This window comes from Lutjanus erythropterus, chromosome 1 (genome assembly GCF_056507025.1).
Source record: "Lutjanus erythropterus isolate fLutEry1 chromosome 1, fLutEry1.hap2, whole genome shotgun sequence".
NCBI classification, from domain to species: Eukaryota; Metazoa; Chordata; class Actinopteri; order Lutjaniformes; family Lutjanidae; genus Lutjanus; species Lutjanus erythropterus.
Window position 1 is genome coordinate 3501202 of NC_139317.1, and position 26654 is coordinate 3527855.

At 39.0% G+C, this 26654-nt stretch overlaps 4 protein-coding genes across 4 annotated transcripts in view; 1 reads left to right on the forward strand and 3 right to left on the reverse strand.

Annotated features, from left to right (window-relative positions):
• LOC146332487 (uncharacterized) overlaps positions 1-6197 on the reverse strand; it is a 76435-nt gene extending 70238 nt beyond the window's left edge. The window contains exon 1 of the mRNA XM_084721588.1: positions 6046-6197. The gene's annotated coding sequence lies outside the window, so the exon portion shown is untranslated. The remainder of the gene's footprint in view (positions 1-6045) is intronic.
• On the reverse strand, positions 978-4548 carry LOC146332488 (uncharacterized). The gene is made up of 4 exons (XM_084723156.1): positions 4250-4548; positions 2592-2906; positions 2469-2510; positions 978-1207 (listed from the first exon to the last, which is right to left on the reverse strand). The coding sequence occupies exons 1-4, from the start codon at positions 4335-4337 to the stop codon at positions 1152-1154; spliced, it is 501 nt and encodes a 166-aa protein (XP_084579282.1). The 5' UTR covers positions 4338-4548; the 3' UTR covers positions 978-1151.
• A 5404-nt stretch (positions 6198-11601) lies between the features above and the next one.
• On the forward strand, positions 11602-13391 carry LOC146332489 (serine/threonine-protein kinase pim-2-like). Its single transcript, XM_084723170.1, has 4 exons — positions 11602-11814; positions 12185-12365; positions 12490-12663; positions 13270-13391. Exons 1-4 carry the CDS (start codon positions 11635-11637, stop codon positions 13359-13361), a joined length of 627 nt encoding a protein of 208 aa, XP_084579296.1. The 5' UTR covers positions 11602-11634; the 3' UTR covers positions 13362-13391.
• A 5540-nt stretch (positions 13392-18931) lies between these two features.
• The window catches only part of LOC146332490 (tetraspanin-18B-like), a 46373-nt gene continuing 38650 nt past the window's right edge, over positions 18932-26654 (reverse strand). Inside the window, exons 5-9 of the mRNA XM_084721712.1 lie at positions 24533-24607; positions 22375-22473; positions 22054-22221; positions 20806-20889; positions 18932-20100 (exon numbers count right to left, since the gene is read on the reverse strand). Of these exons, the coding sequence (XP_084577838.1) occupies positions 20053-20100; positions 20806-20889; positions 22054-22221; positions 22375-22473; positions 24533-24607 (474 nt within the window). The 3' untranslated portion in view covers positions 18932-20052. The remainder of the gene's footprint in view (positions 20101-20805; positions 20890-22053; positions 22222-22374; positions 22474-24532; positions 24608-26654) is intronic.

Genomic DNA, 26654 nt, shown 5'->3' on the forward strand with positions numbered 1-26654 from the left:
GTCCTGACAACACATCATTCTCTAAACTTCAGAAAATATCTGTGTAGTTCAGATCCCTGAAAAAAATAAATCACCATAATTGTTTTAATGTGATTTTCAATGAAAATGATATCACAGATCATATCGTCATTGCAATATCAGTCAAAATAACTGTGATTAGATATTTCTTCAAAATCCTTCAGCCCAGCTATAGATATAGACAGCTTAGCTTCCTACATCAGTACTCCTGCTGCTTCTCCAAACTGTGGGCGTCGACCGCCATCTACTGTAGGTAACACACTGACTGTGGAGAGTTGCCTCACATATACCACACTTAAGTATTTTCACAGTGTTTTATTAGTACTTTCATTTAGGTAAAGGATCTGAAGCGAGAGCGAGGACAGTCAGTGCATTTATACTTGAAGAAGTCAAAAACAGCGTAAGTCTAACAGTGAAACATGATAAATACATGCATTCTGCTGTGAGTGAAACTGTGGCTGTAAAGCTTCATGTGAAAAACCTGAATTCAGTGAGTAAAACTGATTTATAATGTACGCTGTATGAATATATTAACAAACTGTGGATGAATAAATCTATATATGTATAAACAGTTCTTATATAAAGGACTTCCTCTCTTCTGAATTAAAAAACATTCTTTTTGCTACTTTGAAATTAAAGGTCACCAAGGCCTCTCTGGCCCAGCTTTCAATGTCATTTTGTATACAGAAATCACACACACACACACACACACACACACGTAGACTTAAACATGCTTACATACACACCAACCATCCAATAGGAAGCGGAGCTCTGAATTCCCCTGTTGTTTCCACACAGCAACAGAAACAACGATGCATGTGCCGGCATGTGAGAGGCTGCATGAGAACAGTGTTTCATCCTCTGGAAACATCAGGAGCACACTGCAAACACACACACTGTACACACACACACACACACACACACACACACTGTATACACACACACACACACACACACACACATATATCCAACACAGCATCACATCCCATTGCAGGTTTTATTCAGAGCTCTGTTCAACACGGTGTGGCCTCTGTGTGGTTTTATTTTCTCAGGCTGAGTGAAGCGTGTTTGTGTGCAGCTGCATCAGCTCTAATCACTGAATAAAGACTGAAAATGTTTCTGTTGTTCATCTCCTACATGCAAACAAATAATCCCACAGTGTGGAGGAGAAGGAGAGTCCAGGCAGGACCTGAAAAGACAAAACACACATTAATTATCTCAGTTTGTTCACTTTATTATATTTTATTCATTAATAAATTAATCTGGAATCAGTCTGACAACATCAGCTGTCACAAGAAAATCAGGACTTAGACAGAAGATAAGTCTTTAAAAGTCAACTGATCTGAGATATGATATTCTCACAACTCAACTTTACTCAAATACTGGACAATTTCAACGTACTTGTACTTGACCTGGGTAATCTAATTTATGTTTCTGCACTACGCTATGCTACATTTCAGAATCAAATATTGTATTTTTACCCCAAATGCCCAAATGCCTCTGGATGAAATTGCATTGACCTACAACCAACCAGGACCCCGTTTCCCAGAGCCTTTGTAGCGCTACGTGTGTCGTAAGTTGTATCTTAAGGTCTCCCTTAAGCTTACGGGTCCGGGAGACCTTAAAATACAACTTACGACGCATGTAGCGCCCAGATCAATGAAATGTGTGCATTGGTGATGTTTGGTCCGTTTCCAAGTAGGGCACGAAATGCTGGCAGCCTGGTTAAAAGCTTTCTTGTAATACAGATAAATACTATTCTTAAAACATGTTTCTAAAAACATTTGAGGTGAGTAATAGGCAATCCAGTAGCAGACTCTTGATTCATATTTGATTAACACTGCCAAGTTTGACAGTTTGATTTGTCTTTGCGAGCCTGAGACGTTACACTGGACAGACCTGTTGACTGACCCTTCGCTAAGCCCCGCCATCCTTAGTTACTGTTGCTACACCTGCCAAACTTTCCTTTCTCACAATGCATTTGTTTAGTTTATGGTGATAATGGTGGCAGATTTTACATCAAAATTTTGAGCAATTGTTGAAACACAAGTTCTTTAAATCCTTAGAGAAGCAAACAAAACCAAGCTAGCATTAGTTAGCCAGACATGCTAATGTTTCACATTTTTAAAGGAGACTGCAAAAAAAAACGCTACCATCCAGGCTCATGAAACGCAGAGTATTGTCAAAGGAGTCTGGTGGCGTTAAGAGAGAGTGATATCTGGCAGAAAGAAAGTTTTTGCACCCAATGGGTATTTAGACTGTATAACATTTATAAAATAGGGCTGAGCTTTAAAATACCCTTCAAGTAAGGGATCTAAATAAACTACCATTTACAGAGATGACGACAATAAAGAGACTGAAGCCATTATTTTGTGGCGTAATATCCCTTTAACACTGACAGTTTGTTGTATGAGGGGAATAAATCTGTTGTGTGCTTCATGTAAACACACCTGACTGATTCCATCCTCTGTTTGAAGCTGAAGTGACAGAATCTGGGGAAACAAACACATCCCGTTACCTCACAGGTCACATGACACCAAACATCCCGCCCCTCACCTGTCCATCACACTCACCTGACCTCCTGACCAGCTCCACACTGTAGTCTGAGAACTCATGTCGCTTGCTCACAGAACAAATATGAGTTCCGAAGTCGTCCACGCCGACGTGTTGGATAGTGAGCGTGATGGAGCCGGGGGCGTAGCTGATGGCGTATCCCATGGTGCAGTTCTGGAAGGATTTATGTTTGATGTAGTGACACAGGAGCTCGTTGTTTGGGCTCCGCCACTGGACAGAGAGCTGGGAGACGTGTGTGTGGTCCTCATAGTGATAGGAACATGGCAAAGAGACACGCTGACCGGGCTGAGAGACAACTCTGACATTCACACTGCCTGGAGACATGAGACATCACTGTCAGGGTTTAAGACCACAAATCTGTAGGCCTATTTTTTCTATTAATGATGAATCAAAATTACGACAAAATATTAGGGACATTGAAAAAATTACAGAGCTGGAGAGGGGTAATATTGTTTATTTACTGTCACAGAAATACTGATAACTAGAAAGCAAAAGTAAGAAATCTACAGGTCTATCAAGTGAAAGCTAGCTAGTAAGATGACTAGCATTAGCTAAAACTAAAGTTTTAGTTGTTATCTGTCAATCAAAAATACCTATATGATAAAGTGACATTTTCAATTTTTTATTCAAGACGATTAAATAAGACAGCCGATAAATCAATTCATTCTGGATTAAGAAACAAAGGAGCTAATCTCCTTCTAAAGCTAGCTAGTTTAGCATAATGGCAGATAGTTTGCCATAAAAGTAGTTACCATCTCATTTTCACTTGGACAGATAGAAACACAGAAACACTTGATTCCTATAAGCTTAAGATTAAAGGTACTTAGTAAACAAAGTTATTCAAACACAGAATAATAAAAGAGACATAAAATGAAGTCATTACAACCTTTTTATCTCTTTTACAGTTCACTGTCCAGCCTGAAAACTTTAAACACTTTTTGGTAATGTTTAAATTTCCAGGTCCAATAATTTCCATGCCAAATAGGTGGTAATTACCAAGTAATATATTTGAAATGTCTTAGAAATTAAACCCAAATTTCATGGTTAAGTATGTGTAATTAGCAAATACCATTTTCATGTAGTTGATGGTAATTATAAAGCAACACATTTGAGATTTCTCTGAATTTGCCAAGACCTCACTTAACTTTCATGGTTAGTATGTGATAATTCATATTGTCATTTTATACATATTTACCATGAAATCTGGGGGTAAATTCAGAGAAATTTCAAATATGTTGCTCTCTAACTACCACCAACTACATGGAAATTGCACTTGCTAATTATCATATGCTTAACCATGAAATGTGGAGGTAATTTGTGGGTTATTTATAAGAAATGTCAAATATATTACTTGATAAGTATCACCTATTTACCATGAAATTATGAGACCTGGGAAGTGAAGCTTTACCCAGTTGTTTCTCAGCTTCACTGCTTCTGTAGTTTCTGCTCTCTGCCTTCGGAGGGCCTAATAATGACTTTGCAGAAACCATCAACAAGGAGAGAAAGTAGCTCTCAGCGCAGAAATCCCCATCATTACCATATATGAGCAAGTCTAGAACCAGTTGTGTGAAATGAGAACTCCAGGTGATAGATTTATCTAAAGAAACACTTCTTACATGTTAAATTACATCCGATTCAGGAGAAACAGTAAACTTACCTTCAACCTCACCTCCAACCAGGTGTGACAGAACGAGTCCAAAGTACAGAGCAGCCGTCCCCGTGTGTCCAACAGCCGTTCTCCACATTTGGAGATGGATTAACTCCACAGGTCACAAACACTTACATGAATATTATTTTAAAATATCAAGAACCTGGAGCTCAAACTCCAGAGGTATCGCTTTTATTTTTAAAGAATATCGGTTTACAAGCCGCTGCTGTCAGGACTGAATCTGTTACCAGGAATCACAAGACAGCTGCTGTACGAGGACTTTTGGTTTTGTTTTTTGAGTTGTCTGCAGAATCTGTCAGCAACCAGCTGACCTACACAAGATCAAACAAGATGAGTTGACAAAAATTTCCCAAGATGGCCGAATCATTTCCCCTGTCCAGGGAGAAGTGGACATAGAAAAAAGGATGTTGTACCACAAACTTCAGAATAAAAGTACACAACAAAATGTGTCACAAAATGCTTCCTAGAAACAACAAGGAGATTTAAGATGCAAGAAAATATTGAACGCTTTGAACAATTATTTATTGTCTTATCCCAGCTATATTGATCTATATCAGTATAGGCATGTATGTTATATGAAAACTGTTTTCTAAACAGAATATGATGCAGACTGTTTCTATTTCTTTGACTTTGTAGGAAACGCTGAACTGAAACAAATGTTCACACCTGCATGTCAGCAGGATTTACAGCACAGGAGCACAGAAAACCAACAGGATGATAAATTCACCTGTAGCTCAACAACACAGGATTTACAGCACAGGCAGGCTGGGAGAGTAATGGATTACATACTGAACTGAATCAGATTACACAAACATTCAGTAAAAATGTGGATTATTATTTTAAAATAAAGAACGATATACTACCATGCATGGTGCACACACAGCTGCCAATTAAATATAACCTCTAGTGAAAAAATAATTCACTGGGTGGAAATTTCAAAGTTATTTTGTCTTTAAATCAGTGAATCAATAAATAAATAAATAAATAAAACACTTGGAGCTGCAACGATTAACCTATTATTAATCAACTCTGAAATTAATCTGCATCTATTGATTATTGTTTGATTCATTTTTTAATTTAAAAAAAAGTCCAACTTCTCTGATTTCAGCTTCTTATGTGTGAATATTTTCTGGTTTCTTTACTCCTCTATGACAGTAAACTGAATATCTTGACACTTAAGGACGGTATCTTGAGCTTTGAGCAGCATTTTTCACCATTTTGTGACATTTCATGAACCAAACAACTAACTGATGAAAAATAATAGTTAGTTGCAGCCGTAAAAACATTATATTAGGCTAAACAATTTCACAATATTTTATACTGAGGTAATTCAAAAGTAATCAAGCTACATTACTTTAATATTGTGATAACTAGATTACATTACTCACTTCGTTTTTAACAGGTAATTAGTAACTGTAACAGAATACTTTGTTAAAGTAACCCTCCCAATCCTGAGCGCAGGTTCAATCAATTAAAGACAACAGTTCATTAGAGCCGCCATGATTAGGCCTAATCCACTGATCAATCACTTGTCAACTATTAAATTAATTACCAAAGATTTGAGACAACTTTGATCAACATTTTTCACCATTTTCTGACATTTCATGGATCAAACAAGTAAGTGACTAGTCAAGGAAACTGCCAGCAGAATAATCAATGATGAAAATAATCGTTAGTTCATTAACAGAATTTCCGATAACCAACAGTTTACAGCAGCTGGTTTCACACACGACAAACGCAGGACGAAGGATTATAAGGATTAATAATAAATAAAATAGTCTTACCTCCTGGTGCAGGACATTTTTCAGGCTCTGCTTCGTGTGAAATCATCCATCGAAGTCCAGTTATTGATCAGTTCATCTCAGCAGCCATGACAGAAAGTTGTTTTCAGGTGTTTTCTCGTCGTCACTTCATTTTTGAAAAGTTAAAAATCGTCAACAGCTGCTTCTCTGTGAATCAAACGGTCATAATGTGCATATAGACCGACACATAAGAAAACTTTATGTCCATGTTTATCCTTTCCTGCTCCAACTTTTCTCTTGTTCGGTCCTTTATCGATTTAATTTGTTTTTCGATCCAAAATCCACTTTTTGATTTATTTTGTTTCCCGCCTCTTCACCTCTGACCTGGACGGACGGATCCATTTGAAGTGGTGGTGGGGGGAGTTCACGGTGCCACTTCTTCGTCGTCTGTGTTAATTGTAACCAAAATGGAGGATTATCACCCCCTACTGTTGCATTAAGGAGTTTTTATTGTATTGTCTGTCCATCAGACGTCGGTATCACCTCCTGCACCTGTCAGACACTACAGGTGTGGAGCATCGTATGCCCCCATGCTTCAGGTGTTTGGAAAATCTAAAACTATTATTTTCATTACCGACTAATCTGTCGATCATTTTCTCCATTAATCAATTATTTGGTCCATAAAATGTCAGACAATGGTGAAAAATGTTATTTAAAACCCAAGATGAAGTACGTAAATGTCTTTTTTTGTCCACAACATGGAAATATTCAGTTTACTATCAGAGAGAAGTAAAGAAAACAGAAAATATTCATTTAAAAATCTAATAATTTAGACTTTTTGATTTTGAACTGTTGATTGCTAATATATTAATAATTGTAGCTCCAAGTGTTTTATATTTGTTGTTAGGTTTAGTAGTTCCTGACTTTGTTGTGTGTAACTTATTGATTGATTTATTTCAAGACAAATTTCCACTTAATGAAGCATTTTCTTTAGGCCGACTTTAGGCTAATTAATCTTTTAGCAAACTAGCAAACAATATAACATTTTGTTAACTTTTTAACTAGCAAACAATTTAAGGTTTTGTTGATCTTTAGCTTGGTACCAAACAGTTTTACATTTTGTGAACTTTTTAGTGTCCTAGCAAACATTGGTACCAAACAGTCTCATTTCATTCAATTTCTTAAAAAAAATTTAGCTAGCGAGCACACAATTTAAGGTTTTGTTACGTTTTTAGCTTGGTACCAAACTATTTCAAATTCTGTTGCCTTTTTATTTATCTGGCAAATTATGTCACATGTTATGTCACATGTTGTTAACATGCAACAGCAAACTTTTAAAGACTTTTTAGCTAGCTAGCAAACAATTTAACCTTTTGTTTATTTCTTTTAGTTATTTAAGAAACAATTCAACATTTTGTTTAGAAACAAAGGTCAGGCAAACAGTAACGGTTTCTGCCCTCTTACTTCTTACCTCTTACTTATTTAAAATCTATTTTAATTTTAATTTAAAGCATGCTTGTATTGATTAAACTCTATTCAATTTAGTTTTACATAAATGAACTTACTTAACAGCGATTGTTTTGCAATTGTGCAAAAGAGCTCTGCTTAATTTTAAATCTTAATTCACTCATCTTAAACCTAGTTTAACTAAACTCTGATTAGAACAAATCTTCAATTAAATTAATCTGTGTACGGACAATCCAGTCTTAGTGACTAAAATTCACAACACATGGATGTTCCACTGTGTTTTCTCATTTGTAGCACAACACAGAAAGAAGACCCCCTGGGAAAATGACGTTCAGGAAGTTCAAAAACCTTCTGAGGAGGATTTCTGCATCAAAGTATTGAAGAGGAAAATCAGAGGTGACGGGGAGACACCAACTAATATGACAATTTAAGGCCTATTCATTTTTTTTAAACTACATATCAAACAATTTAAGGTTTTGTTAACTTTTTAAGTAGCTTGTTACTGATATGACTTTTAAATAAAAGAAACTTGTTAGCTAGCTAGCAGACAATTTCAGACTTATCACTTTTTTAGCTTGGCACCACACAATTTCACATTCTGTTAACCTTTTAGGTAACTAGCAAATAATGTCACATGTTGTTAACTTGTTAACTAGCCAGCAAACAATCTAACATTTTAAAACTTTTTTTCTAGCTAGCAAACAATTTTTTTTAGTCAGCTAGCAAGGTTGGAACTAGAGAAAGATTACTGGGGTGGCAAGAGGGTGCCATGGAGACGTTAAGAGGTGGCAAACAATAATGCAATTACATATATCAAGATTTGCCTGGAAAAGCCCCCAAATGAAGATATTATTGTGGCACTTGAGCAAGCCACCAAATAGATGAATCTAAAAGTGGCAAAAAAAAAAAGCAATCTTTCATATCTTGAAAGATTTTTCCACATATATCTGTTTTTCATTGAACATAAGCCCATCACCTGGCCTAAAATGTGGCCAGAATAGGTCATTAAATTATATGTGTTAGAGTATCATCTCCTGCTGCATTTAGAGTTTCAGTCTTGGTAAATTTCCATCCAGCCACAACTTTTCATACACACATATTGATGTGTGCTTGTGTTGGTGGACAGGATGAATGATTTGAGACGTGATTTAAAGGGAAACAATGAGTCAAAAGTGTCCATACATTGTTTTTTGGGGGGAAATGTTGCAGATTATATACTTTTAATGATTTTTAATGGTTAACCCCCTCCTATTTCAGTATGTCACATACAAAATGTATTGCGGAACACTCATTGGCATATTTTGGAACACTACATTGTTATGTCATACAACGTGTCACCACATTCCGTGTTCCGTCACCAGACATCTTAATAGCACCACCTGAGGGAGACTCACTCACAGATACACCAGTTAGATCAACTTTTATTTGCTCCTCAGAAATTTTTCATACTTAAAACTTCTTAAACGTCGTCATGAATAAAGAATCTGCAGACGAGGCAAAGGCTCACCGTTCTCCTCGCCCTGGCAGGAAACAAAGTAAGAGAGAAATATAGACAAACTTGTAGTCACTAATATAAATTATTTATTTGACTTATCAGGTAGATTTGGTACCTCTGATGATGTTAAAGGCTTTTCTTAACCCTGATAAAATGTCTGTGAGACAGTTTCATACAGTAAAGCTGATTTATACCAACAAAGATTAATTTTTAAACCTGATTAAATCATGGCTTGACTTTAAATGGTCACACTTTATTTTACAGCACACTAATAAGATGTAACAAACTGTAATTTGTATCAAATTAGACAAAAAGTAGAAATAATATGTTTTTTTAGTGGACAGTATTAGATCCTACTGATAGACTCTTATTAGACTTTCTTAGACGATCATTAGGAAAACATCACAGCAGAACTGAACCGCAAACTAAAGTGAAATGTGTCCCTAATGACTCTCTAATAAAGTCTTATAAAGGTCTAATCAAAGCTGATAATTTTACATCTAGTTCTGCTGCACTCTGATGACGGGGAGGACCACAAGGACAAGGACCAGGATCACCAACAGGAGAAGGATGGGGAGGACCACAAGGACAAGGACCAGGATCACATACAGGAGAAGGATGGGGAGGACCACAAGGACAAGGACCAGGATCACCAACAGGAGAACAATGGGGAGGACCACAAGGACAAGGACCAGGATCACCAACAGGAGAACAACGGGGAGGACCACAAGGACAAGGACCAGGATCACCAACAGGAGAAGGACAGGGAGGACCACAAGGACCAGGATCACCAACAGGAGAAGGACGGGGAGGACCACAAGGACAAGGACCAGGATCACCAACAGGAGAAGGACGGGGAGGACCACAAGGACAAGGACCAGGATCACCAACAGGAGAAGGATGGGGAGGACCACAAGGACAAGGACCAGGATCACCAACAGGAGAACAACGAGGAGGACCACAAGGACCAGGATCACCAACAGGAGAAGGATGGGGAGGACCACAAGGACCAGGATCACCAACAGGAGAACAACGGGGAGGACCACAAGGACAAGGACCAGGATCACCAACAGGAGAAGGACGGGGAGGACCACAAGGACAAGGACCAGGATCACCAACAGGAGAAGGACGGGGAGGACCACAAGGACAAGGACCAGGATCACCAACAGGAGAAGGACGGGGAGGACCACAAGGACAAGGACCAGGATCACCAACAGGAGAACGACGGGGAGGACCACAAGGACAAGGACCAGGATCACCAACAGGAGGACGAACAAGATTTGACAGTACTAGGTAAGTAGTGATTCCTGCAGTGTAAAATTAGAATTACACCACAAAAGATCAAACTAATCATGTAGAAACATCTTTATGCTGCACATCAAATGAAACAGAACAAAAACCTGTTTTACTTTCATCAAACACGATTCAAACACCAGACAGATTAATGAACACACATCAAAAACTCTCTAGCGCCCTCTACTCAACCCACATTTCACCACATTTTCACCTATACCAGTCTGCTGCTTCATGCTACACACACAGACGAGGCGTCATGTTAAAGCCGAGACTCCACTGATTCCAACAGTTTGCCTCTCGCCACTCTACGACCAAAAACCTCACGTGATTAAGCAGCTGAAACAAAGCACGTAAACATGTCACTTCATTACCATAAATTATGTCTTATCTTTGCTCTTCTCTGATCAAAAACTGTTAAAACAATAATCAGTAATTGTTTCTGAGACATTTGAGTCACTCTCCACCCCTCTAACGTCGTTTGCGTGACTGATCTTACGTGTTTTCTGTCTCCGTCTAGTGGCTCATGTGCGCTACTACACCATTTTAAAACATACTGGGGTCGCAGCTGACTGTCTCAGGCCTCATTCTGGCAGACTGTCAGCTGTTAAGGCCCTCGTATTCTCCATTTATCTGCCTGTACAACATGCATCTCTTCAATAATCATCAGTAATCATTGTGTTTACTCATATTTCAATGTTTTTGGGAGGTTTCTGTTATTTGCAACTTGGCTCTTGATGTGTTTTGAAGTAAAACTCGCATGAACACGCGAAAAACCTGAACATCTTCATACATTGCATCATAAATGTTGTATTTTAGTGTATTTTCATCAGGTTTGCAGTTAGACAACAGATATGTTTAAATACAATTGATTCATATTCTTTAGCTTCTCATCCTTGAAAAGTGACCAGAAGTTTGCATAAAAATGTGTGTTTTTGTGTCTGTTCAGCTGAATTTGAGGCCAAATATGAGCAGCAGGGTCTGCTCGGTGAAGGAGGCTGCGGGTGTGTGTATGCTGGCTTTTGCAAAGCAGATAATTTACCAGTAAGTGTTACACACATGTTCTCTCTCTCTCTCACACACACACACACACACACACAGTAAGGTCAGGAAGTGTTCATGTCTGTTTGTGTCTCGCAGGTCGCCATCAAGCACGTCCCAAAAGGCAAAACACTCAGCAACTGCCAGGTGAGTGAGAGACTCTGAGTTCTGTTGAAATCTGCTGTTTTCATCACTGCACTCACACACCGAGTGGATCATGGTTCTGTTCTGGTTCTGTTCTGGTTCTCTGTGGTGTCTGTGGAACATCTCTCCCTCATTCTGTTGTGACGTTTCAGGACAAAGATGGGAGACATGTCCCGGTGGAGGTGGCCATCATGTTAAAGCTCGGGGCCGGAACATCTCAATCAGCGGGGGCCTCGGCTCCTGTGTCCCTGCTGGACTGGTACGATCTGGGCCCGAAGCTGATCCTGGTGATGGAGAGACCTGACCCCTGTGTAGACCTCTTCGATTACGTCAGAGACAAAGGAGGATCCCTGAAGGAGGACGAGGCCAAGGTAAGCTGCTGGACGATCCTTGTCTGCGCGTCAAACCTTTTCCATGGCAAGAACAAGAACTTCTGGAAAAATGAGTGGAATTAAATCAACATTTTGGAGAAGCTAAGCTAACACAGGCTAACTACATGTGTTTGCTAAGCTAGCTAACACCATCAATAACATCTGTCTAGTAACATTAAAGGATGATTTGAGTGTTACCATGGTAACTGAAGTGTACATGTGCTGTATTATGACAATATAAACACCAAGGCAAGGAGACAACCTAAGCTTAGAGAAATATTTCACTTAAGTCTGAAATTTAAGGTGTAACTTACCATCTCTCTCTCTCTCTCTCTCTCTCTCTCTCTCTCTCTCTCTCTGTCTCTCTCAGATCATACTGAAACAGCTGGTTGATGCAGCCAAAGCTCTTGAGGATCAGCAGATCTTCCACCGGGACATCAAGAGGGAAAATATCCTGATCGAGACTGGCTCGGCGGTCCCACGTGTTCGTCTCATCGACTTTGGTCTGAGCTGTTTCACCAAGAAAAAATCAGTGTTCCGAAACTTCTGTGGTAAGACACCAAAGTTCTGACTTACTCCCACATCTGTGCCTTCATTACATTTAAACAAAACTTCACCCTTCATCCTTCTTCCTCATCCTCACGCCTTTATTATTATTGTTATGATGTGTTCCAGGAACGCTTGATCACGTCCCCCCGGAGTTCTACTCTGAGTCTTCCTACAGGGCCGGCCCCACCACAGTGTGGCAGATGGGAGTGGTCCTGTTCGATTCACTCCACAGAAGAGTCAAGTTTGAGACCACACTGTTCACCGCAAAGAAGATCAAGCTCAACAGAAGGGTGTCGAAAGGTACGAAAAACTCTCCTTCACAAACCAGTCGCAGACGGACACAGAGGTGGAAACAGGACACACATTATTTACTCAAATAGAAAAAAAACTTCAACTTGTTTATTGCAGTAAAAGTGAAAAAGTTCAGGCTCTGAAATGTTCTCAAAGTATGAGAATAAAAAAAGTTGTCCTCTGAAGGACTGATTTACCACCACCTTTTTCATCTTGATGCCATTTTTCGTCTTGTTATGTATTTTGCATAGTTTTGTTTTGTCCTTTTTGTCTGGGTTACGTCTGTCGTGTGTGATTTGCACTGACTGACACACAAAGAAATAGTTTTGCGTGTTATCGTTCTGTCCATTTAGGTTAAAATCAATCTTGATGTTGTGAAGGCAGCGTGCAAGGATGCAAAGTAAAAATCAATAATTGTAAAAGAAGTAGAAAGTTTAGATATTTGTGTTAAAATTAAGGGAGTAAACATAAAAAGTTGTCAGCACAGTAATAAAGTATTAGTACTTAGTTTCTCTTCAGCTCTGGACAGACACAAATTAGTTGATTTTTAACTCACATTCTGAAGGATCACTGGGGCCACAACCTTCACCTCTTCTCGTCTCTCTTCCTCTCCAGACTGTCGAGATTTCCTGCAAAAATGTTTGACTCTGAACCCAAGGCAGCGGCCCACCCTGGAGGAGCTGCAGCGTCACCCATGGCTGAGATAACATGGCACCTACACACACACACACACACACCAGGATGCAAGGATCTGGATGCAATCTGGAACCGATAATATAAGGACTCTGACTCAACACAAACTTTCAATACATATCCAAGAGTACAGCTGCTGCAAACGTTGTTCTGTTTTTCCCAGGAAGGAAGGAGGACGCTTCGACTCGAAGAACTGGACTCAGGCAGAGGACATCCAACAGCTGCGTCATCAACCAAGATTCAAGTAACGCTACACCAACACTAACACACACACACTGCTCACACTTTTTAGTTTAAATTGTGTTTTTTACCATTTGCAGTGTTGATTTTTGGATTCTTTACATGTTTATGCTTGAGCATACATCAATGTGTCATACAAAAACTAACACTTGTCTCTCTCTTTTACAGAAAGTTAGGATGTTTGGACTTATCTTCCTCGGACGAGTTCTTACGTCCCGGGTAGCACGGTGGTGCAGTGGTTAGCACTGTCACCTCGCAGGAGGAAGGTCCTGGGTTCAGGGCTGCTTTCTGTGTGGAGTTCGCATGTTCTCCCTGTGTATACGTGGGTTTTCTCCGGGGGCTCCGGTTTCCTCCCACAGTCCAAAAACATGAAGGTCAGGCTGATTGGCGACTCTACAATTTAAAGAAATTTGGCTGCAATTGAACGCTGAGACTCTTTTTTTCTCTTTGGATTTTTAGTTTTATATATCTTTTTTTTCTTCCCTGCCCTGCATGTTTTAGGTTTCCCTGCTCCGACACACCTGATTCAGATGATCGGCTCATCATCAAGCCTCTGCAGAAGATCAGAGGATTTAAATGTCAACAACACGTATAATTTTATCTTACCTGCAATATTTTTGGTCTCACTTGCTGCCCGCCCAGAATTACTTCATTTTACCTGTTACACAACATTTTTGCGGGTCACCCGGCGGGTACCTGACCCGGTGCAGGACTCTGACTCAACACAAACTTTCAATACATATCCAAGAGTACAGCTGCTGCAAACGTTGTTCTGTCTTTCACAGGAAGGAAGGAGGACGCTTCGACTCGAAGAACTGGACTCAGGCGGAGGACATCCAACAGCTGCGGCATCAACCAAGATTCAGATAACGCTACACCAACACTAACACACACACACACTGCTCACACTTTTTAGTTTAAATTGTGTTTTTTACCATTTGCAGTGTTGATTTTTGGATTCTTTACATGTTTATGCTTGAGCATACATCAATGTGTCATACGAAAACTAACACTTGTCTCTGTTTTACAGAAAATTAGGATGTTTGGACTTGTCTTCCTCGGACGAGTTCTTACGTCCCGGGTAGCACGGTGGTGCAGTGGTTAGCACTGTCACCTCGCAGGAGGAAGGTCCTGGGTTCAGGCCTGCTTTCTGTGTGGAGTTCGCATGTTCTCCCCGTGTCTACGTGGGTTTTCTCCGGGGGCTCCGGTTTCCTCCCACAGTCCGAAAACATGCAGATCAGGCTGATTGGCGACTCTACAATTTAAATAAATTTGGCTGCAATTGAAGACTGAGACTCTTTTTTTCTCTTTGGATTTTTAGTTTTATCTATATATTTTTTTTTTATTCTCCTCTGGGTTTTGGTGAAAGACACATGCAAAATAAGTATTGACAGCAAAGATGTTGAAAAATAATTTTTAGTTTAGTTTAGTTTTTAGTTTTTTAGTTTTATTCCACCATAGAAAGTGGTTCTTACATTGAAACCTCTCACAACAAAGTCTGTGGATTATCTTCAGTAACCAGGTGATGATTTCTGTTCAGAAACGTTGATGTTGAGTTTTTTAAATGTATGTTTTCATAGGCTGAGTGCCATTTAGTTCCAGTATATTGGAGAGAAAGTAGGTCCTTGTACACTGTAAACAGAAAAAAACAACACAAACAATTAAATCAAACTCAAACTCTAAAGATTTTAGATAAACAAAGGTTGATAATAGCATGTTTTAACAATTTTTAGAGGTGATTTCAGTTCTTTATGATTCATAGGGTTGATATCACGATATATATCTCTGTCTTAAAGAAAGGAGGAAGCTTGGACTCATCTGACTGGATGAACTTTAAAAAACAAACTGCATTAACCAGATTTTTGAGTTCTGAATCAAACTCAAACTCTCAAGTTTTGAAAGAAGCTAAAAGTTTTACCAGCCTATATTTAAGTGCTTAAAATTAAATAGTTGCAAATAAAAATATTAGATTAATTCAACGAGTCTGTTGAGAAATTTTAAAATAATATTTCTGGGGGGGAAACTTTTTCAGAACTTAAGTATTGGTTTTAAAAACTCAAAGATTTATTTTAAACTTTTTCCTTTTTGCAGTGTGTGGTAGAATTATATCCCTTTTTTCACAAGTGGAAAATAAAAAAAATTAAAAAAATTAAATTATGAAGGTTTGGTTTCCTGAAGTATGTTGATAAACAGGAGAACACTGAAAGAAGAGAATTATTGGACCAACTTTAAAAAAAATATTTTAATTGGTAGCACAATTGGTAGTTTTCTTTAAAATCAAATTAACAAGTCAGATGTATTAAATTATTTGATTGTTTTCAAATTAACAGTTTGCATTAATGCAAACTAAAGTTGAGTTTCCAACTCAGGTATTTGTTTTAACAAAAAGTAAAATAACAAATGGATATTATAGTTTTAGGAAAAGTATTTTCATAGCAGGATGGTATAGTATAGTATTATTATTTTTATAGTATATTTTAGAGTAACCATAGTGTTATTTTAATTTGTTAAATATTATTAATTGCTAACGTTAGCCTGTTTTAAAGTTTACTAGTTTTGTTCAGTGAGTTTACAAAAACTTAAAATGCCAAAATTTAACCAGCTCAGGTGGACCAGATATCTGATATCATTTGATAAAATAAAATAAAATATTATATAATAGACATCACAAAATGTAACTGTTTTGCATTACACTTTTCGTCTTTTCTGAATCACTGAGACAAAATGGCGGCTCAACTTCAGCCGGAAAAATCTTAAGAATGATGTCAGACGCACAAAACTGAGAGAAACCTGACCGATGTGCTTTTACTGAAATAAAAAAAAAAAAAAGTGTAATTTCACTAAAGAGGAGATTATTTACACAAACATTTCCTTTCCACAAACAACTTTAATCACATAGCATATTTTTTATGAGATAAAAAGTTTGCAGACCCTCAGTCTCGCTCCTGCTCAGATAAACCAGGATGTCTGTTCAGACTCTGATTCTCTGGTTGTGAGAAAAAGTGAAAGTGTTTGTGTGTTTTTGTGTGTGAAGAATAAATTAAACGTCACACCACTAAAATCACAGAAATCAGTTTAATGTCAGTCAGTGCCATTTATACAAATCAACTGTTTTCAAAACAGAGAGAAAAAAAAAAGGTTTTTAGCTAAATTTCCTTTTTCTAACTACAGACAAAATGAACATTATTACAGTGTGGGAACACAGAGGGAAACAGACTGCACACCAGCACAGTCCTACTGAGGCTTATTTACATATAAACACACACACACACACTCTCTCTCTCTCTCTCTCTCTCTCACACACACACATACACACACACACACACACACACACACACATCCAGTCTCATGTAGTGAAGATGATTTAATTTACAAACTTAAATACTGATCACTTTTCTTAACACTTTACACTGAACCCTGCAGGACTGTACACACTCCTGTAAACTAACATGATTTCTATTTTTAAGAGACATTTACTGACGTGTGTTGGTGACAATGAGCCTCATGCAACAAACACTTTTTAAGGTATAAATGGAAATCCATGAGCCAGCAGAGCCATGTTCAGGTTAATACTTGCTCAACTTGAGAATTATATGAATTTAGAGTTTAAATATTTTACAGAAAACAACTAAAACAAGAATAAATAAATAAAAAGTCTCTGTTTGGGGACATAAACAGTTTAACATCAGTCGCTGATCAGGAAAACGTCCGTATTTCCAAACTAAATAAACTGTCGAACAAATTTGAAGCAAACCTCCATAATGATCTATTAAATGACTTCAGAATGTACAGAACTTTAACGTCTTTACATTTTTATTATTTTACTGTTGACTTTTAAGGCTCTGCATGGCTTCACTCCCTCGTATATATGAACTCAGCTGCACAAAGTGGAGTTTTTAGCTTGATGTTGGAGGTGCAGGCTGCATTTCACGACTGTAATAATCAGAGGTCACAAAAAAAGTCCATCTGCGAGAGGAAAACGGAGAGAGATCTTCAGGATCTTTCTTCATGTAATTATTCTTTGATGGGAGTGTTGTTGTTGTTGTTCTTCTCATCGAGAGGAAACAGCTGATCATGTGAGTTAAATGTCCACTACATCAGACCAGCATTAACACTTTTTTTTAAAATTTTGCAGTTTCCATTAACATTTTCTAATGAAATGCTTCAAAATGTGCATAAAAATACACTGATGGAAAAATGACAGGATTTTACAAGTCTGGGCCGCACTGTACCTTAGTGTTCTATGAAGGTTTCTAAGGCACACTTCCTTTCCTCTGAGCGGTTCTTAAGGAAGAGCTGAGGCGGTCATTCCCACAGACTGGGTTGGGACCCGCAGGTGGGTCACAGGAAATTTTATTTGGGTCCCTGAATAAATGAGACTATGGATGATATTCAGCAAATTTAAGATTTAAGACCCTTTTCATTTCTAAAGTTTTATCATGTGTATATACTGTAAGAGCATATATGTTTTCAATAAAGCATCAAGATGATAGAAGGTGATGCAGACTTGGGTCATGACGGTTTGTCATTTTTAAAAAGTGGGTCCCCAGGAAAAGAGTTTGAGAAACACTGAGCTACGGTACATCACAAGCTGCAGGTGTTTTTCGCCGCGGTGCACGCATCAATCAATCACTTTTAAAGGTTCATGAAAGACATTTAAATATAACAAGTGTTGCCATAATCATTTTACCTCAGTCTAGTATTACAGAAAAGGAAGCTATGACCACTAGAGATCATTAAATTGGAGTTGTATTATTGGTTTGCCAGCGAGATGGAGACAGAGGATCCACAGGGTCCTGCTGACACTGATAAATCAGTTCTGTTTCCCTCACGGTGTGAAACTCTTCCCCCTCAGCTTCTCCTGTGCACAGACCCGACCCGACCCGACCCGACCCGACCCGACCCGCTGCTGATCAACTGGAATACAGCAGTGTGAATCAATCTGAGATGCTGTTTGTGAGGATCTAGAGGAACCGTGAGGAGATACGAGCTGAATTTGTGTGTTTGATTAAAACAGTCGTCACAGTAAAAAATCAGAGAGGTTTATGATGAGAAGATAAAAACGTTGTTGCACGAGGCCCAAAGTGTTTTGTGATTTTGTTGAACGGCTCAAGCTGCATGATCATCTTCACATTAACCAGCCGTGAAAAACAGACGTTTGGATTTAATCAGTTTTGACCAGAAGTCTGCAGCTCTTCAGTCCCTCTCCACTGACTCCCTGTGGCTTTGGCAAAAAATTATAAGGACATTAAAAAAAATAATTTTCATTTATCACTGTTGTAAATCTACACAGTAAAAACAAAAAAGTTGAGAAAACTCTAAATAAAAAGGCAACGTACTGCAATAGATTTTTGAGTTTTGAATCCGACTCAAATTCTTAAGTTGTGAAAAAGTTTTGAGATAATTAACTTTTCAAAATTTTTGAGATTTAGAAACCCTCAAAACTTTAGAAAAGAAAATAACAGAGTAAATGCATTCAAGTGACAGTGAATGATATCTAAAATTTATATATTTTTAATTAAAACCATTTAATTTTCAGGCACCAAAATAATGAAAAATCAGGTTCACAGCTCACTGAGAACAATCTGAATTATTTTTTTATTTTTATTTCTAAAACGCAAAGATTCAAGTTTATCTAAGAAGAAAATCATCTCAACTAAAGATTATAGATCAGCAAAACTTTTTAGAAGTTTGTTTCAAAAGACAAAAAGCTTGAGTTTGGCTCAGAACTCTGTTGCAGCGCGTTGCCTTGAAACTTTTTTACAGTATAAAATTATTCTCCAACTGTAAAACTAAGTAAGCCTATCAACCAAATTATCTTTTTAAAAAGTTTTAATATTTTGTCAACTAAAATATGTTGTTGTCTAAATTTTGGCAGTAGCTCATCTTCTGGAGTCTCCATAAGTTGAGGGATGTCACATCAAGAAAAAGAAAAGAATCAGACAGTTTCGTCTCCTGTTTTTGTCTCTTTTGGTCGTAAAGGTTGCAGACCTTCTGGTTTTGACTGTTCTGAGGTTCACTGCAACTTAATCTGAGCTGATTGTCCCTCAACTGTTGAGTGCAGAACTGTGATCTGTGAATGATCCTGAAAATCAATCGTCATGATCAGACGGAGGTTATAAATCATGTGATGCGTGGACACAGACTGGTCCTGGACTGAAGTGACTTCTGATCATCTGTTCTTCACTCTGCTCTCAGTGTTTAGCTCGCAGCTAATCCTCGACGGTGCGGAAGCTCCTCTTCAGGTCGCGGATCACTTCCTGTGTGTGTGTCTATTGTTCCCAAAGTAAAGTACCTCGAACGCCTCACTGCTGCTGCTGTTGTTGTGAAGTACAAAATGATGTCACGAAACCAATGAGACACGTAAACTATCACTGTACAAACACATCTCATATTTTACAGCTTTGTTTTCCTCCTGTTTGTGCCTTTCTGACGGCTGGTGGTGACGCGTGTGGACGCGGCGGTTTACTGGATGCCTCTGAATAAACACATGGCGAACACCATGGCGAAGAGCTGCAGAGACGCAGAGACACACAGAGATCAGAGACAGTCACAAGGTTTCAGCTGAGAAGAGAACCTGATTCATCCAGACAGACAGACGGAGGATAAAACTTTTTTTATTCTTCTGTTGCTGTTTTTAACCTCAAGAAACCTGTTTTAGTCATTAAAAAAAATCAAGCAACAAGCAATAAATTTATTAAATATCATACTGACTCAGATAAATAAAGAATATCACTTTATTTTAATCGCATGACCTTTGTTTTATTAGTTCTGATTACTTTGTAAAATTATTCCTAAATATTTTATGATAAACTCAAACTTATAAAACTGAAACATTCTATTCATTTATTTTTCATGACCTCTCAGGGCCCACCTGCAGGGCCATCAAGGCCCACCAGTGGGCCGAGGGCCACACTTTGGGGATCTCTGATATTGAGATAACATCCAGGGTTTTTTTTTCCCCCCATTGACCAATCGCTCGGTTGCAGAATGGGTAGAATTTCCGCCCTGTTAACGTTGGTGTGCAGGAAAGTGTTGCTTAGCAACAGCCCAGTGCAAGTCCAGTTGTGGAAATATTTGTGTTGGTGGAGTCAAATAAATGACTGAATAAACAAACAAATCATATTATCATAAAATAATAATATAGTCACTGTGCTGATATTCAGTACAACAGCAGGTTTATTTTAATATAAAATAGAGTTAAAATAGAGTCTGTACCTCGATTGTCAGCACCACGATGGCCAGAGCTCCAGCTGTATAAATGTACGTCTCAAAGTAGTCGACCATCGCTGAGTAACAGCCCTGCATCGATAAAACACACACACAGATGAAGGAAACTGAAGAAAACTGTCTTCTGCACATTATTATGGTCATATAAAAATCACACAGCCTGGTTATTAAACTAAAAATCTTTATTATCTGAAAAAAAAAAATCAGTTCTCCCTGTTTGTTGGTGTTTTTGTTCAGACTCACACATGAATGGATGTAATCTTGCACATTCGAGGTTGAACATTTTGCACAAACTGTGCAGCTTCTTCATCTATGAATCAGTCCCTCCAGGAAGTTGCGACGTTGTTGCGACAATTCACGCAAATTCAACCAATCCCTGTGAATTCTGCACGAACTGCAACTTTTCCATGAATTTTACCAAACACAGCAGCCCCCCCTGCAAACATTTTACATGAATGAGCTCAATGAAACAACTCGATATTTATTTATGATTGTTATTGACATTCATTAATGCCCTGTGCACTTTTATATTTTATAATTTTGTGATGTTTTGACTGAGTTTGAGCTCCAAAAACATTTTGCTTCTTTGTGGAATACACCCCAGAGGAACTTCTTCATCTACAAAGAAAGCAGATTTTGTTAAAACTTTTATAATCCTGAGTGTTTTTGGCAGGTTACTGAGAGCACTCAGACCACAGCGTGTCTCTGTTCTGCCTGGAACAAGCTGCCCTTGGATTTTAATCAATTATAGAAAAAAAAAATCACAATTTGCAATTTTCATTGCAAAAAAAATGCCTAAAAACATCACAATTTTTTTAGAAAAGCTGCTGTGAAATCAGGTATTTTAGGCTGCAAAAAATCCCAAAACAGGGCTGTGAAATCCTGGAGGGACTGATTATACGGCATATTGTTTCTACTGTTTTTTACATTTCTGTTTTTTCATTGTCTATTCTCTGTTTTTCTATTTATGCTGTTTTTACCCGAGAGCACTGGCCTTAATCTTTATTTATATTTTCAGCACTATGTTTGTTGTTGTGCACCAACAAGCCACAACAAAATCCTTGTTTGTGAAAACCTACTTGTCAATAAAACTGATTCTGATTCTGGATCAGTGATAATTATAAAACTGCAGGACTCGTAGTGGAGTGTTTTTAAAGGTGTGTGTGTGTTTCTTTATCAAAGCAGGCGTCTGTTTAAATGTGTGTTTTGTGAGAGAAATGTGTTTCCTCTGATGACCTTGTTGTGTCTGAAGGCCACGCTGCCGCTCACACACTGCTCCACACTGGCGTCTCCAAGGTAACTGTTCCTCTGGCAACAGGCCTCAGGGACCAGCTTATTGGGGCTGAGGAGCCTGAAGAGGCTCTCCTCGAAGTCCTCGGGACCGCTCACGCCGCAGCAGTCGAACTGTACGGAGAAACACGACAGAGGAGGAGGAGGACGAGGAAGAGGAGGAGGAGGAGGAGGAGGAGATTATTACAGTGTTGATGTCACACTGGGATGATTATAAGGCGGGAAAAGGAGGAAGAGTCTGAGGTTTTTATATAATCAACACGTCACCGTGGTCATGATGGCGTTCCATGTGGATGTAAAGACGTCGGTGTTGTTGTGACCCTGATAGTGACGTTTCAGGTCCCTGCTGAAGTATTCTCTGGTCAACTGTACAGACACACAAACACAGTTCAGGTCAGGAAATCACCTGGTGACCAGGTAACCAGTGTGTGTGTGAAATACCAGGTGGTAATTAGAGGGTCACTCCTAACCTGTGTTTTGTTGTTATTCAGATTCAGACAGTGTTGGCTAATACTGGTTACAAACAAAAAAATCATTTGGTCTTTGCAAATCAAAGATGCCTTCTAATGCCAGATGTGGACTGACGTACTCACAGCTGTCCACCTGTGATCAGATCACCCAGGACACATGTTAATATCAGGTGTAAGAAGGCTGAGAGGGAGGAAGTGTGAACACGGGGTGAAGCTCCAACTGAACTGTCTGGATCTGCGCCGATGCACATTTTGTCATCTGCTTTATGTCCACATGCAGCCAAACGTTTATGACGACACGAACTACACAATACACACAATACATCTGCGTACACAGATGTCAGTGTAGTATAAACAGAAGCACGTCTGTCCTCCCTGCTGTCCTCTGGACATTATCGTGGCCTTTAAACATCTGCTGTAATGAGGCCTCTGACACGATTTCATTTCAAGCAAAAATACTGTTTGATATTTACATGGAAATATTCAAACATTCTTCAGTGGGAGTGACTCGCTCTCAACTGACCGTGAACACCTGGAATAGACCTGTGACATACCAGTTTGACTTGTGTTACCTTTTCCAGATTTTTAGCCCCCAGACTGTAGTCAGGAGTTCGCTGATTCCTAATTTAGCCCGGCTGCTTGTAACTAGAATTAGCGATCCACATCAGTCATTCCCAAAGATATGGACCAGCGGGTGGGTCACAGGAGATTTCACTTCGGTCGCCAAATAAAAAAAGACTATGGAGGAAATTCAGCAAATTTACTATTAACAAGCGACTGTTTATTCCATCTACTTACATTTATTTTGTTTCATTTATGATGTAGTCTGAGATGTTCTGTTATCTTCCTGATAAAAGGAAATAAAAACCTCTAAACTTGGCCTAAAGGGATTTCTTTTTCATTTCTAAAACTTTAACAGGTGTATATTCTGTCTGTTGTCAATAAAACATAAAGATAATATAGTATGATGGCAATAAAAACAGTCAGAAATGTTCATTCATGCTCAAATGATCTCTTCCCAGAATTTATTGATAAGGCTTACTGTGATTTGGGTTTGGCCCGTTTGTCATTTTTAAAAAGTGGGTCCCCAGGAAAAAAAAGTTTGGGAAACACTGGTCTACACGACTCTGCTGATGAAGGACGGTAGCGAGATGTTGTGGTGGCTTTCATAAACAGGAACTTTCACCGAGCACGGCACGTCTTCGCCACAGTTCTGATGCGTCCTCCGCACGGCTGCAGCTCCCACCGGCAGCGTTTCAGAAGCATTTCAGTGTTTTGTTCGCCTGATTATGTTGACTTGCTCAGATTTTGTTGATTAGGTCTTCTTTCATCGCTCTCTGTGCTTCTACCATGAATAAGCAGGCCCTTCTGTCTGACTTTATGATCATGAGTTTGCACGGGGGCTTTTATTTTGAAAAGTAACCAGATTCTCCCTGCCTTTCCTTAGACTTCCGGACTGTTTGATCTGCTCTGTGCTAACTGACGCAGCATCTGTCAAAAACAGACTCGGCACGTATTTGAAGTGGAGTGGAGCGCCGCTTCTGGGAGGCACCGAGGTGCTGCTGGTGGAATCACGAGTGATGCAGCCACACCTGGTGGAAAGAAGAAGGCGACACGCAGTAAACGGGCGGCAGGAGGGAGTCGAACCGGCGGCCGCTGCAGAAGACTGACAGCCTCAGTATACGGGCCACATGCTGAGCTACAGGGACGCCACAGTGATTAAGAATTTGTTACAGACAGTGTTTCACAACAAAGTGTGAGATTCTGAATCCCGAGATTCAGGGGTGAAGCAACTGATTTTTTTCTTTTAATAATTTCATAATCCATCTTTAATGAAGGACGGTTCCACAGAAGTTAACCAAAAGTGCAACACATCAGCAGCTGAAACCTGCAGCAGTGAGGACCTTCAGTCTGAGCACTGATTTAAGTTTGAGCTTCATTAAGGAGAGACTCACATGTTCCCTGAAGAGAAAAGCCAGGATGGCAGCAGCCAGCTCAGCGAGGAAGATGAAGAGGATGAGCATGAAGAACTGAGGAAGAAAACAGTCACAGTGTTACTTACAGAGAAATTATTCTTAGGCAATACTACCACAAATAATAATAATCTGAATAAACTGTCCAAACAAAATACTCCAGACATATGAGTCATGAATATACGGTACTAATTAAAATGACAGTTTTTATAGTTTTATACTGGCTGTGAAGAATAACCTGTGTGGTGAAATAAAGGTTATTAGTGACAATAATAATCTTATACTTGTCATGCAGACATGCATCATTACATTCAGCTCCTCTAGATGGCACACTTGTATTGTTTTATACTCAGCTCTTACATAACTTAACACAGAGATGTGATGGAGGACAGAGAGTAACTGTAACTCAGCTTCACTTTGTTCTGCCTGATATGAAATCTTAACATAAATACAGATAAATATTTATTAAATTAAACAGTGCCAATCTGATGTAAGACGTGTGTGTGCTATATAGTATTTCTGAAAATGTTTTTATCATGATTTGCCTGGAGCTAAAGGAGGTCAAATAAATAAATAAATGAATACCACACATACAGAAATATCATGCTCCCACTCTGTGGGTGGAATGATTAAATAAAAGCTAATGAGTCAATTAATATAAAATGAGAGAAAACAAATCAGCCTCAGAGGCACCCGAACAACAAACCGATGTTTCTGCTGCAGCTACAATTTGTTCTACACGAGTCCAAACGGCAGAGCAGGTAAAACAGATAAGAGAAGGGAAACCAAGAACAAAATCTGACATGATGAAACATCTTTACTGCACTGTGCCGTAGTTAATATGCTGAGAGTCATTTCAACTGTTTCTGTGGTTGAACTGGAACGACGACTGAAGCATCAGCATCAGAAACTGAGTGTCAGTTTATGGAGTCAACATAAGACTGAGGGCTTCACAGGTAATTAAGTTTTGTGACTGGTCTCATGATGGAGCTTGACATTAAATTCCTTGAGCACAGAATTCAGCTGTTTGCAGATAAGGCAGATCACTTCATTTGTCCCAGTTCTCAGATCCATTTTTTCTGAAACCTCCTTTTCTCTTCAACCACACAGCGTTTATTCTCCGGTGGCTTTTCCATCTGAGATCGCAAACTTTAGCAAACAGCCTGAGCGCTGATGATAATGATGTACTTCCTGTGACACTCGCCAGGTGCCGCTAGTTGCTATGTAACCAGTAGCGTTCTATATGTTGTCATTCTAACCTGACAGACACTTGTTAGCGGGCCGCAGTTTGACGCAGTAGCCGAGTGGTGTATCCTTAGTTACTGTTGCTAAGCCTGTCAAGCTTTCCACTCTCACACTGCAGTTTACGGTGATAATGACGGCAGTAATTGTTGAAACACGAGGTCTGTGATTCTACAGAGAAGTAAACAAAAGCACCTTTTCATTTCTAGATGATGACGATGGTGGATTTTGTCGGCCAAAATAAAGATTCACAAGCAGATTTCATAAGTGTAGCTGGCTGATGTAAGCTAATGCTAATGCTAACTCGACTTGAGTGAGCTGAGAGCCTCCAGCTGATGTTTTAAGAACCCTGTGAAAGTGTTTATGTAAAGTTAGCTAACAGCTGCGTACATGATATAACATTAATGCTAACAGACTGAGGCTAAAGCTAGCTTACATCTCAGCAAACATTGGTCTGATGGTGAAATACAGCAGGTATATCTACATGATAGATGACAGAAATACACTCATTAACGTGGGAAAAGGAAATGCAGGGACTCGATTAGTGCAGCGGACATTGAGACGGGTCACCCAGCCAGTTTGAGATGGCTGCATTCCAGACGACTCAGAAACCGTGCTCCTAGAAAAACGGAACAAGGGAACGCACATAGAAGCAGCTGTCTGACGTCACACAACAATCATAGCACCCATGGAAGCATAAAATAATACAAACTATCATATAGTAAAGCCTGTTCTGCCTGTAAACTGATGTCAAAATATGTTGGTGGTGTTATTAAATGACATTAAAAAAAATGTGCAATGCAGTCTGTTATCGCATGCATCATTTTTCCTGCTCTGTGTTGTTTATGCAGAAATACCGCAC